Source organism: Geotrypetes seraphini, chromosome 3 (genome assembly GCF_902459505.1).
Source record: "Geotrypetes seraphini chromosome 3, aGeoSer1.1, whole genome shotgun sequence".
Classification (NCBI taxonomy): Eukaryota; Metazoa; Chordata; class Amphibia; order Gymnophiona; family Dermophiidae; genus Geotrypetes; species Geotrypetes seraphini.
Window position 1 is genome coordinate 89059929 of NC_047086.1, and position 12328 is coordinate 89072256.

The window sequence follows — 12328 nt, forward strand, 5'->3', positions numbered from 1 at the left end:
CTTTCCAAATTTATCCATGGCCTTTCCCTCTCTGCCAGGAGGGACAGAGGCGTAAACACTGGCACCTACAGACTTCTTCAGGGTTGATTCCACCAACAAGGATTCATGGGGAAGTTGTTGCTTGTCGAATCCTGGAATTGGAATGACTTTATAAAGAGATTCCAATTTTCTTGGGGCTCCCGGGATGGTTAAGGGAGTTTCCAAGTTCTTATAGAAAGTTTCCCTCAAGATATCATGGAGGGGTAACTTTAAGAACTCCTTAGGAGGATGATCAAAGTCCAAGGCATCTAAGAATGCCTTGGACTTTTTAGAATCAGACTCCAAAGGAATTGAAAGGGTGTCTGACATTTCCCTTAAAAATTTGGTAAATGAGGAGTGCTCTGGCTTAGTAGCAGGGTCTTGCACCGATAGATCCTCCTCTTCAGATGAATAATCTTCCTCGGTACCGAGGTGATCATCCGAGTCATCCCACAAGTCAGGGTCCCGTACCGATTGGAGACGACCCTGAGAAAGTGGAGTCGAGGTGCCAACATGTTTAGTCTTGCGTACCGATTTCCCCGAACGGTTGGAGACGGTATCAGGGGAGTGTGGAACGGTACGGGGTTCAGAGAACGGTACTGGTTCAGAAGTGTCCGGAGCAGAACGTCGTTTCGGTTCCGCTGATAGAATAGGCATGGACATGGATTTGTGCGGTGCCGACAAAGTCGATGTCAATAAAAGGGGTTGATCGACGGTCGGCACCGAAGGCTCATTGGGTACCGACACTGGAGGATTCGGTGTCAACAGAGCCGGGAGCAATTGTTGTAGTTGCTGCTTAAGTTGGGCCTGGAGGATAGAGGCAATGCGCTCATCCAACGTAGGTCCCGATTGCACCGGTACCGGTCTTTTCTTGCTCGGTACCTTCGGTGCCGCTCTACGCTCGGGTGAAGTCGATGCCGATGACGAGGCAGTGACTTCAATGGGAGCGGAGCGTTTACGGGGCCGGCGCTCAGTCTGCAGGACTTGGCTCACTGCATGTTCGACTGGTGGCCCTAGGACAGTAGGGGAAGGCTTCTTAGCCGGCTTACCTACAGGGATCGACGTCGGCGATGTATCTGTCGGTGCCGAGACAGTCGGTGTCGATTTGGAGGAAGTTGCCGATGTCGATACTGGTGCAACTTCCATGTCGGTGCCGAACAGAATTCGTTGCTGAATCTGTCGGTTTTTTAAAGTTCTTTTTTGTAAAGAACTACAGCGGGTGCAGGTGTCAGCCCTATGGTCCGGACCCAAACACTGAAGGCACCACTTGTGCGGGTCGGAGAGGGATATAGGGCGCGCACACCGCTGACACTTTTTGAAACCCGGTGACGGGGGCATGAAGGGAAAAACCGCTGTAGCAAAATCGAAGCCGGAGGCTTCGATGGTGCCAACAGGCCCCGCCGGGGTAGTCAATAAAAAAAAAGAAAAAAATAAAACAATTTTTTTTTTTTTTTTTTTACAAACGTTAAAAGAACAAGAAAGAAATACAATGAAGAGAAAAATACGCGCGAGCGGGAAGGCAAGTGAACAGTTTAGAAAAAAACTTCCAACAGCCGTTGGAAACACGCGTCTTCTTAGCTCCGCGGAATTAAGAAAACTGGGGACCGCGCGCCTCTGTCGGGCGGGAAGGCACTCGCGCACGCGCGGTGCGGCCTAGCTAGAACTTTCTAAAGTTCTTAGAGTGCAATCACTCTAAAATTGTCCGTACCGGGGCTCCGTCGGTGCCGTCACCCATCAGTCAAGAATATGCTGCCTGCTTGTCCTGGGATAAAGAAAGCATTTTACTTTCTAGCTCCATGACTGAGAATAATTTTCCACTTTTACTTCAATCTCAACTGTCATTTACACATTTGAAAATTAAATTAAAACCCCCATATTTTTGCTTCTGCATTTTGAACTTGAGCTAGAACATTGCCTGTCTCGGTTGTCAACTCTAGATAGCATGGAGACTGCAGCTATGAAATGTTGCTTTGCCATGATTGTCTTATGTATTAATGTAATCTGTCCTATAATTTTAATGACATTCTTTTGTTTTCTTTTTATTGTAAATTTCTTTGATTTGCTTCACAAGGTGGGTGATTTTATCAAATATAAATAAAATCATAAACCATAACAAGGGGTGGAGGTTGGAAGGAGCATAGGGACAGGGAGACAGAAGGGAGATGCTGGACAGGATGAAGAATGAATGTTGGAGCATCAGGATATTTAGCGCCCTGGGCCGCGGTAAAAACCTCTACACCAGCTTAGTAAAAGAGGACCATAGAGAAGAAATCTCAAAAGAGCAGGAGACCCTGGAAAGATAGTTAAGAAATACAGGGGAAAAAAAGCAGACAAAAGACACACTGGGTCCAAAGCAATGATCAGACCAGTGGGGTACCATGGGTAGGGCACCCCTCCCCCCACTGCCTGGAGGAAGAGGTGTTCTGACCTGGGTGGCAACCAAGCCAAAACACCACTGGACCAGACAACAAAGTTAGAAAAAAAAGTTGTTTTTTCTTTATTGAATTTATTGTGCTCAATATTTTTTTAAAAGTCAGCGTTGGGAAATGTGCATCACTGATATCTTGCACTTCAATTTCTAGTTCTATTGCTGCGACAGGTTTTCTAGATATACCGTAGGTCTGGAATGCGTTTGCTTTTCGCTTACTGGAACTCTTAAGAGATTCTTTCTCCTTCTCCCTATCCCCCCTACTTTGGGAGAAATGGTTAGAGCGGGGGCCCATCAGTCCTAGCTAGCCACTGCAGGCTCAACGTGTGTGCATGTGTTCGTTCAGGTGAGAGGGTGTCTGGCTGTCAGCAGTAGTTACAGGTCTTTTACCGAGCTATTCCACGGCCACCTTCTGTCTCCAGGAAATCGGATCCCTTTTGGGAAGCGACGAAGTCCCGTCACCCGGCCCGCGCGCTGTCCAATGAGGGCGCGCAGCCCCAGCTCGGGTCCCCCCCCCGAAGTCCCGCCTCCGGAGCCCGCCGCCGGCCAATGATACACGTCGGTGCGGTAAAACCGGCCTCTCAACCAGTGCCAACCTCAAAGAGCGAGAAAAGCGACAAAACCCGTTCTTGCCGGGGCTGCTTGTGCGTGTTGTCCAGCCGGCTCGGACGGATTAAGATTGACTGTCCCAACTAGAAAGTCCAGTTGGCGCGCAGGCAGCCATGACACAGGAGTACGACAAGTGAGTGAGAGCGCGGGAGCGGCGCGTGCCGGGGCTCGCGCGGCACCAACAGCAACTGCTTCTTTTTTTTTTTTTTTATAGAGCCGGCGCCGTTTCCTGCCCAGCGGTCACTCGCAGCTGAGCCGGTGCGGCGCCAAGTGGGCGCGCGGAGACCTTGCCTCTTACTTCTGCACCGATGTTTGCATGGTAGGCGAGGTACCTGCGCGCATCCCTCTCTGTATATTTTTATACCTATTGCATTGCCGATATCTGTATATCCGTGTCCGTCTATAACAGCTGCAGGCGTTGTGCCCGGGTGGAGTGGCACCTGTCGGGGGGGGGGGGCAGCGGGTTGAGCTAGACCCCGACTTCCTTTGGCTTTTTCCTTTGCTTTTTTTCTCCTCTCTGTTTGGGGGCAGCGGGCTGAGCTGGCCCGACCTCCTCTGACTTTTCCTTCCCCCCCCCTCCCCTGCTGTTGAAGTTGCGAGATGCGGCGAAATCTGAGCGCTCGAGTCCCGTTTGCTGCCACTCGCCGTGCGGATGCTGCCGTCACTCTGTTCCGCTCGTGTCAGTACGGCGCTTTGCAACTTCGTTCGCCGGTGTCGGTAGCTTTTTGTTCTCTCTGGCTGCATCTTCGGCTCCTCTCTTCACCCCTCGGCTGTTTCTCGTTTCGCCTCTTCCATTACGACGGTGGGGGGGGGGGAATTTATAGGGCTATGCTCTGTGTGAAGGGGAGTGCGGTCCAGGTTTGCCTCTGAACACCGTGACTAGGGGGGGTGCCCTTCCCCTCTTGCGCCGTGCTGGGGCTCTTTTGCTTTGGCAGCCCATCTTATACTATGTGCTAAGCCCGAGCATGTTGCTTGCGCTTCTTTACCCCCCTCCCTCCCCCCCCCCGTGGCTCCTGAGTCCAGAGCACAGGTGCTTTATCAGGCACAGGTTGAAGGGAAGGGGTAAAACACGGACCTGACGGACCTCGCGGATCTAAAACCGCACGTCCTTCCCCCAGGTTGAAGGCGCTTTAGTGGCCAGCTGCAAGCATTGAACTGTTAAGCGTATTCGAAAAAAAATATGAATTTTAAGAGTTCAGTTTAGTTTTGAACGAGCAACTGTTTGAATTAAAACATGAGAGAAACAGATGTGATGGATGTCTGCAGGTGCATAAGAATAACCCTTGGTATCTGTCCACATTGCCTGACATGGCTATGTAAATTGGCATACCTATTACTGTTATGTATATCTTATATTGTTATTGTGTTTTATTTCTGAAACTAATAAAAATATTGGACAACAACAAAAGAATCACCCTTGGAGCATAACATAGAGTTCATGGCATATACAGCCTAGTTGGCCCATCAAGTTAGCCCAGTTATTCTGGTTTAAACAGCTAAGGATACATCCATCCCAGCTGCCTGAGGAACAAGTCTGACTGCTTGTAGGATATCACTCCTTATTCAAGTCTGATTTTCTACTATTGACTAGATAAGCATACCAGATCCCATATTTAATGCAATATCAGACCCGAACATGTGCTCCCCTTTTTGTCCTCCCTTTCCCAAATACATCCTTTCACCTTTTTTTTTTTTTTTTTTAAATAATGTCAAAACAAATAAATCATTTCTATGGTTACGTGCCTATATTTTTTTGAAAGTCAATCCAACAATTAAACTCCCCCCCCCCATGATAAAGAACATAATCCTGCTTAAGCATAGCTTCGTTATATATTCTTTGTATATTTAATTTTTTGGGGGGTTTGACTGATACTTCTTTGGTTAGCAATCACAGGGTGAATGTTATGTATTGAATGCTGCCTGTTTTGTAGTTAGAAATGTAAACATATGTAAGTGAATTGGGATTTGAAAGTTCATTTAGCTTTCAGCGTTGCTTGTCTGCACACATACTAGATTGAGAGACTGATCTGTCAGCTTTTTAGAACAAATAACTTTTGGTCTGAAGAAGCAGGGGGATCCAATGATCAAAAATTTCAGTAGGGAAGGTCAGAATTCTGTTATTAACATTTCTTATAAAACCACCTAGAGTAAAAAATGTAATTTGCTCTACACACTTTTCCTCAACCAAACAGGTTTGCTTAATAACCATTTTAGAGAAGGTGAAGCTTTAAAGTCATTATTTTAAGGAGCTTAAGAGTAATACTAGCTTTTCATTTAAGTTTGAATCAGGAATGCATGCACATTTTGTTGGCTTCATTCACAAACTAGTGGTAACATCCCTAAAAGAACCTATAGTTCTATTCTAGAATTGAATCTCTGCCAAGATCTACAATTTATTCAGTTCTCAGAGATAATTCAGGCTCCACTTGCCTCTTTAAAGAAGGCAGGTTGCCTGGGGGCATTTGTGCATTTTAATGGGTGTGTTGCAATGGAAGGGAGTCTCACAAACACCTGTATGAAGTTTTTAACCTTTTCCTGGATCTCAGATTACAGATTTATTTAATTTGATATACTGCAAAATTGCAAAGTAATCTAAGCGGCTAACAATCATAATAAAAATCATATACTGGAAAAGAACTCCATAAAACTGGATGGAAAAGACCCCGTCATAACCCCCCTTGCATACAAAAACCTAAATTATTTGAAAAAAAAAAAAAATACAGCTCCTAAACATTCACTTCCAAAAGTGAACCTGGAAAAGCTTACTGGAATAAATGTGCCTTAAGATGTTTCCAAAAAACAAGTTAAGCAGGTAGGGCATTCCAAAGAGTTGAAGGTTGATTAAAAAAAAAAGGATTTATTACATATACACATTAATTGGGCAGAGCTGACCTCAAGAATAGCAAGTAGGTTTTGAACACCTGATCACAATGCCCTACAAGGCACATAAGGCATCACTAATTTACACAATAGTTACCGAACTGTATAAACTAATAACAGAATCTTAAACTGTATCCTAAAACATATAGGCAACCAATGATAAGAAATAAATAATTCTTTCCACCTTAGTGTATAAATAGTTTAAATACTTAGCTTAAAACTTGTGGTCATGCTTTCAGGGAAGAAATAAATAATGGCATTACATTATTAAATCTGCCTACTCCCCCCAAAAGTCTTATAGCAGAATTGTGTAAGGTTTGGAGTTTTTCACAGATCCACAGAAGACAAGCCTACCAAAAGTGCATTTGCATAATCTAAACATGTTTTAAATACTGTGTACACCAAAATGCTTGCTTATCAATCAAGCCCTGCACACCCCTAAACTTCTGAAGCAACATATACCCAGTATGTACCATTATAGCAACATGAGCTGAGAAAGATAACTTCTCATATATAATTGCCCCCAAGTTGTGAAAGGATTCCACAGTCAGAAAGTCATTTCCAAACAAATCGACAGATCGACAAGGGGTTGTATTACCAGCATAAACCCAACAGGCTGTCGTTTTATTAACATTTGACGTGTATGCAGCCAGTCTTGGATGGCAGAAGGACAGGTGTGCAAAGTCATATCTGTAGATGCTTTTGAAAATCTTGCTATTAACAAGTATTCTCAACCACAAAATTATTAAACTGCTGTACAATTAATTGCTCATTCCACTAATTTTGTAAAAAAACGCTAAAGTAGCAATAGGTCTATAAAATGTTTTGGTTTTTTAAAAAAAATACTTTTCAATCATTACATTATCATATTGAACAAAAAAAAGGCATTCATTAACTTAAAGCTTTACCATAATCAATTCCATACTTAATTCCTTTTCAAGCCCACATTAATGGAGAGACATACTTCATTTACAAGACAAAATTTATAGGAAAAGAAGAGGAATAAATTCAAGATCCAACCCTTATGGATCTCGATACATTCCTAACTTAATAGGGATTATCATTTTCTCCTCTTGTTCTCTATGGTTAAACAGTGATCATCAATCATTTCTTTTCTCTAGTAATTAGAAATTGTTGTAATTGTATGGGATCCCAAAATACAAATTCAGAATCTTGTAACTTAACAAGGCACTTACACGGAAGGTTTTTTAAATATTGGCTATACCACTTCATGTTTCCAAATCTCAGATACGTGTTCAGTCAATAAGCTTTGATTCATCATAGACAACACAAATGGGATTAAGCTATGATTAAATATAAGCAACCATCTCAGGGGAATAAATCACACACAGACATTCTGCCCCCCCCCCCCCCGCATCCTACGTATGACTGATTCTAATTGTTGTCCTGTAACCATATGAAATTCAGTCCAACAAACTCCTTCTTGCTGTAGCTCTTCAACCATATAGGAACCATTACCATCATTCACAGAAAATATAATAGATCTAAACTTATCCACCTATTTAGGGCTTTTTCTGATTTTGTTTCTGAAGTTTCCTATTTGATGTTTCCTTAGATTCACCATGAAATGTATATGATGATTTTTGCCGTAGTACACTATACTTACTCCCTCCTTTACTAATACATAGTGTGGGTTTTAGTGCCGGGTTTTAGCGTTGGAGCAGTTACTGCTGCTGCCAGCGCTAAAACCCGCACTATGCATTAGTAAAGGAGGGGGCTATTTTGTTAGCATTCATTCATGAATGGCATGTAAGAAGGAGGGAAAGATAGTTATATACAATTGACTGATCTGGCGCTGTGCAACAAAACCGAACACAAAGCCTAATGTGGGCTTAAAAAACCGAACACTTATTGATACTTATTATACTTATACTTATTATACTTATTGATAAATATGTTCTTATTTAATATTTTCTCCCATTTTAATATCTATAATGCTAGGATACAATTGAGAAAAAAAAACCTACCAGTTCTTCCATCATTTTGTGATGAATGTTTAAAGGTACAAGTATCAGTGTTTTGATTAATACTTTACAACCATTCTAAAGAAGCCGTATTTTATTTGTTTTATTTGCTTTTGTTTTCTTGTTGGATATATGGTTCTGGGTGGCATATCATTCAAGTTATTTTAATAGATAATTTTATAACATTACATTGGTGTCTTCTATCCCGCCAATACCTTTTAGTTCTAGGACAAAAGAATTGGCCTGGGGAGATTGCAAGGTTGATAGTTGGAAAATGCATTAGGATCTGGGGAGTCAGCAAGGTTTAGTTAGATCAATTGACAAATTTCTTGAATAGCATGGTTTTCAATTCTTTCCTGAAGGTTTTGTAGTTGGGCGTTATGGTCATCAGATTGGAGAGGTGGTGGTCTAACATATAACAGCAACAACTCTATACTGTACAAAACAATAAACACAACCAAGATCAAATAAGATAATCATAGTAATAATAAATCAAAATAATATGAGTTCTAAAATTATACGTAAACAAAGTAAGAGTTGAGGAATTAATTCATAGTTGAAATCTAGTATCTTATTTAAATATAAACTAAGGACCTTATAATCAAAAACTAAAATGTCCAAAAACCGCCTAAGTTGACACTTGGACGTCTGAGTGCTGATAATCAAAACTGTTTTCCGGGACATCTAGCAAGACGTTTTTTCCGCTGTGTGTCAGAGTTCAATGGGGCATGTTGGATGGTGTGTTAGGGCGTGCTTAACTTGGATGTCTTGCAGCGAACCTTTCTTGAAACATGCTGAACAGAGCTAGACCTGTTTTAGAAATAGCTAAATAATGCTGGGTGTCAAGTGGTACACCACCAGAACAGTACAGGCTCTAAAGCAATTTGAAAAAAGAAGGAAAAAGCCTCAGACAAGGGCCCTCCCACCTCCACACATGTGGTTTCAAAGGTGGTTGAGTGGTCACCTCATTGGCAAAAAAACTTTCATCTTTGGGATGCAGGAAACGCGTTTAGCATTCCGTTTAAAAGTCTGATCGGAGCAGACTTGTGAAACGCTGGCCATCGTTGGTGTACTGTTCAGTTGAAGATAAGTTGAAAAGATCTTTCTCCTATCTTTTTATGTCTTCTATAAATACAGCACAGAGCTTTCTTTAAGTTTGATAAAGGGTTTTTTTTTTGCCAATGAGGTGACCGCTCAACCACCTTTGAAACCACATTTGTGGAGGTGAGAGGGCCCTTGTCTGAGGCTTTTTCCTTCTTTTTTCAAAATGCTTTAAAGCCTGTACTGTTCTGGTGGTGTACCACTTGACACCTAGCATTATTTATAGTGAAAGTGTGTTTATATATTATTATTGACTTTTCACAATATCTGAGTCATTTTTGGCTATGTATTTAGAAATAGCTAAGTGCCACAAAGATACCCAAACTGACCAGATAACCACTGGATACATTAAGATATGACCCCTCTCACCCCCCAAGAAATCTGAATGAAAGAGTACATACCTGTCTGCAGAACAGCAGCACTTGGTATGGGAAATCCTAATAGAGCATCACACAGGTGTCTTAAGTAACCTGGTGGATGGGCTAGTGAACCATAGAGAGGAGGCTCGAGGCTCATAAATCACTCTAACCACTACATTTATGGTGAAAAGTCAGAGCCCACCAAAACCCTGCTGTTATGCCATATAGGTGCCACCTGCAGCTATGATGGTTATTGGGATGGTAGACAGGTGGTCTAGTAGATTTTGGGGAAGTTTGGGAAGGTTTACCATAAATTATAAGGGACAGTGGCGTAGCAAAGGTAGGAGGCGCCTCCGCCCACTCTTTTCACGCCAACCCCCCTGCTCCTTCTATGGCCGACACCACACTTGTGGCCTCCATACCTTTTAAAATCTTCACCAGCACAAGCAGCTTTTCTGTCTTAATGCTTGTGCTGGCTTTCCCTCTGACATCACTTCATGACCCCGCGACCCGGAAGTTATTTCAGAGGGTGCCAGGCCAGCATGAGCAACAGGCTAATGTAGTTGCTTGCGCAGGTGAAGATAGAAGGGAGGGTGAGAGCGTGATGTGGTGGGGGGGAAGGAGAGGTGCTGTTGCCCACACCAAGACAGCACTGATAAGGGGTATATGGCATTCTGGCATTCTTTATGTGAAGTTCACAACAGTGCCTTCTAAGATGTCCCACTGTTCTTTTGGCATGTCAGTGTGGCCAGTCCATCACAATGCAGTGTTCTCCCCAGAAATTTTTTTCAGCCGGGTGGCATGAAAAAGTCGCCGGGTGGGGCGGGACGGGGAAATTTGGTGGTTAGAATAGGGTCATTTAATCCAGTGGCGTATCTAGTATATATGACAGCCAGTGCTAATCATTTTTTAACAACCCTCTCCTCTATATAAAAAAGTTATTTTTTAGTAATAATCCATGAGTCACACAACAAGGGTACACCTAGGACAAGGCAGCATCTTAAACACTGCAGTGAGCACTAGAACAACAACACACACACACTGTAAAACTAAACAAACCAGATCCTGCACAATCAATTGATCCTGTACAGTTGATGCTAACAGAAAACCATGTCCTTTTCATACACACAGAACACAGATACACCCTTGCCCAATATGGAATAATCACAAACTAAAAATAAAAATATGTAGATAAAAATTAAACTGAATCACCAAGAAACCAGAATCTGCCACCACAGAAACAGTGACACTTGTCCCCTAATACTGTGCATTTAGCGACAGGTTACAGATCACTAACAACAGATCAGCAATTTAATGTTTGAGTTCTTTTAGTATCCTGGGCTAGGTGTTTGTGAGGACCTAGCTAAAATAAAGGTAGATAAAGCGATAGGGCTGGATGGTGTACATCAGAGGGTGCTGAAGGAAATTAGGGAAGTTCTGGTAGTTCTGCTGACTGACCTTTTCAATGTGTCTCTAGAGTTGGAAGTGGAACCGGAGGACTGGAGAAGGGCGAATGTGGTTCCTCTCCATAAAAGTGGAAGAAAAGAAGTAGGGAATTACAGGCTGGTAAATCTGACTTTTGTGGTAACAAATTAATGGGAACACTTTTAAAACAGAGAATGGTCAAGTTTCTGGAATCCTGTGGATTACAGGACTGGAGACAACATGGATTCACTAGAGGTAGGTCTTGTCAGACAAATCTGATCAATTTCTTTGACTGGGTGACCAAAGAATTGGATAGAGGATGTGCGGTAGATGTGTTGCGTTTAGATTTTAGCAAAGCCTTTGACAGTGTTCCACACAGACATCTGATAAATAAACTGAGTGCCCTTGGAATGGGACCCAAAGTGACGGGCTGGGTCAGGAACTGGTTGATTGGAAGGCAAAAAAAGGGTAGTGATCAATGGAAATTGCTCTGAGGAAAGGGATGTTACCAGTGGTGTGCCTGAAGATTCTGTTCTTGGGCCTGTTCTTTTTAACATTTTTATAAATGATATTGCTGAAGGGTTGTCGGGTAAGATTTGCCTCTTTGCGGATGATACCAAAATCTGCAATAGAGTAGACACGCCGGATGGTATGAATAACATGAAGAAAGACCTGGCGAAGCTTGAAGAATGGTCTGAAATTTGGAAGCAAAAATTTAATGCTAAGAAATGCAAGGTCATGCATTTGGGCTGCAAAAACCCAAGGGAACAGTACAGTTTAAGGGATGAAGAACTTATGTGAACGACAGAAGAGCGGGACTTGGGTGTGATTGTATGTGATGATCTTAAGGTGGCCAAACAGTTTGAAAAGATGACGGCGAAAGCTAGAAGGATGCTAGGTTGCATAGGAAGAGGTATGGTCAGTAGGAGAAAGGAGGTATTGATGCCTCTGTATAAGACTCTAGTGAGACCTCATTTAGAATACTAATCAGCTGTTTTTGAATGATGGATTCTGTCAACACACCGGAAGTGACATCACTGGAAAGTATGGAGCTATGTTGTTTTAAAGTTTGGGTGCGCCTTGGAGCCGAAAGTGCACAGGAACATGGCAATTGTTTATTGTTTGAAAATTTTCCCTGATGCAGCCGTTTTCTGGCAAAACAAGAGCCTTGTCAGAGGCTTTAATCCAGTGTGTGGGGTTTCTCCATTAAGGCGTTGCAGTACTGGAGAGCTGAGGATTGCTTTTTAAAGGAGTCAACGCTGTTATGAGGGAGTTGTCAACACTCCAATGCTGAGTAAAAACTTTTTTTTTTCTACTGTTCTATTTAAACCCTGTGCACAGTGGTGAGCTCAGTCCTTATTTGACAAACGCATTATTGTGTGGAGTTTTTTATTGCCTATGATAAGAAGTGAGTGGCTTGAAATCGTTGTTTATTGCTGTCTCTGAGACAGTGCTTGTGGCTTTTTCTCCACTTTTGCTAAAGAAATGCTTTTTTCTGTGGGTAAACCCACCTCTAGCTGGTA

General features: G+C 42.7%; 1 protein-coding gene across 4 annotated transcripts in view; it reads left to right on the forward strand.

The window, feature by feature from the left end:
- The first annotated feature begins 3014 nt into the window (after window positions 1–3014).
- Window positions 3015–12328, forward strand: part of GRHL1 (grainyhead like transcription factor 1) — a 218292-nt gene continuing 208978 nt past the window's right edge. For 2 of the 4 annotated variants that reach the window (XM_033938886.1, XM_033938888.1), the window contains exon 1: window positions 3015–3188. In XM_033938886.1, coding sequence (XP_033794777.1) covers window positions 3169–3188 — 20 coding nt within the window. In that variant the 5' untranslated portion in view covers window positions 3015–3168. Of the gene's footprint in view, window positions 3384–12328 lie in introns of all 4 variants that reach the window. The other 2 variants (XM_033938889.1, XM_033938887.1) reach the window with 2 other exon arrangements.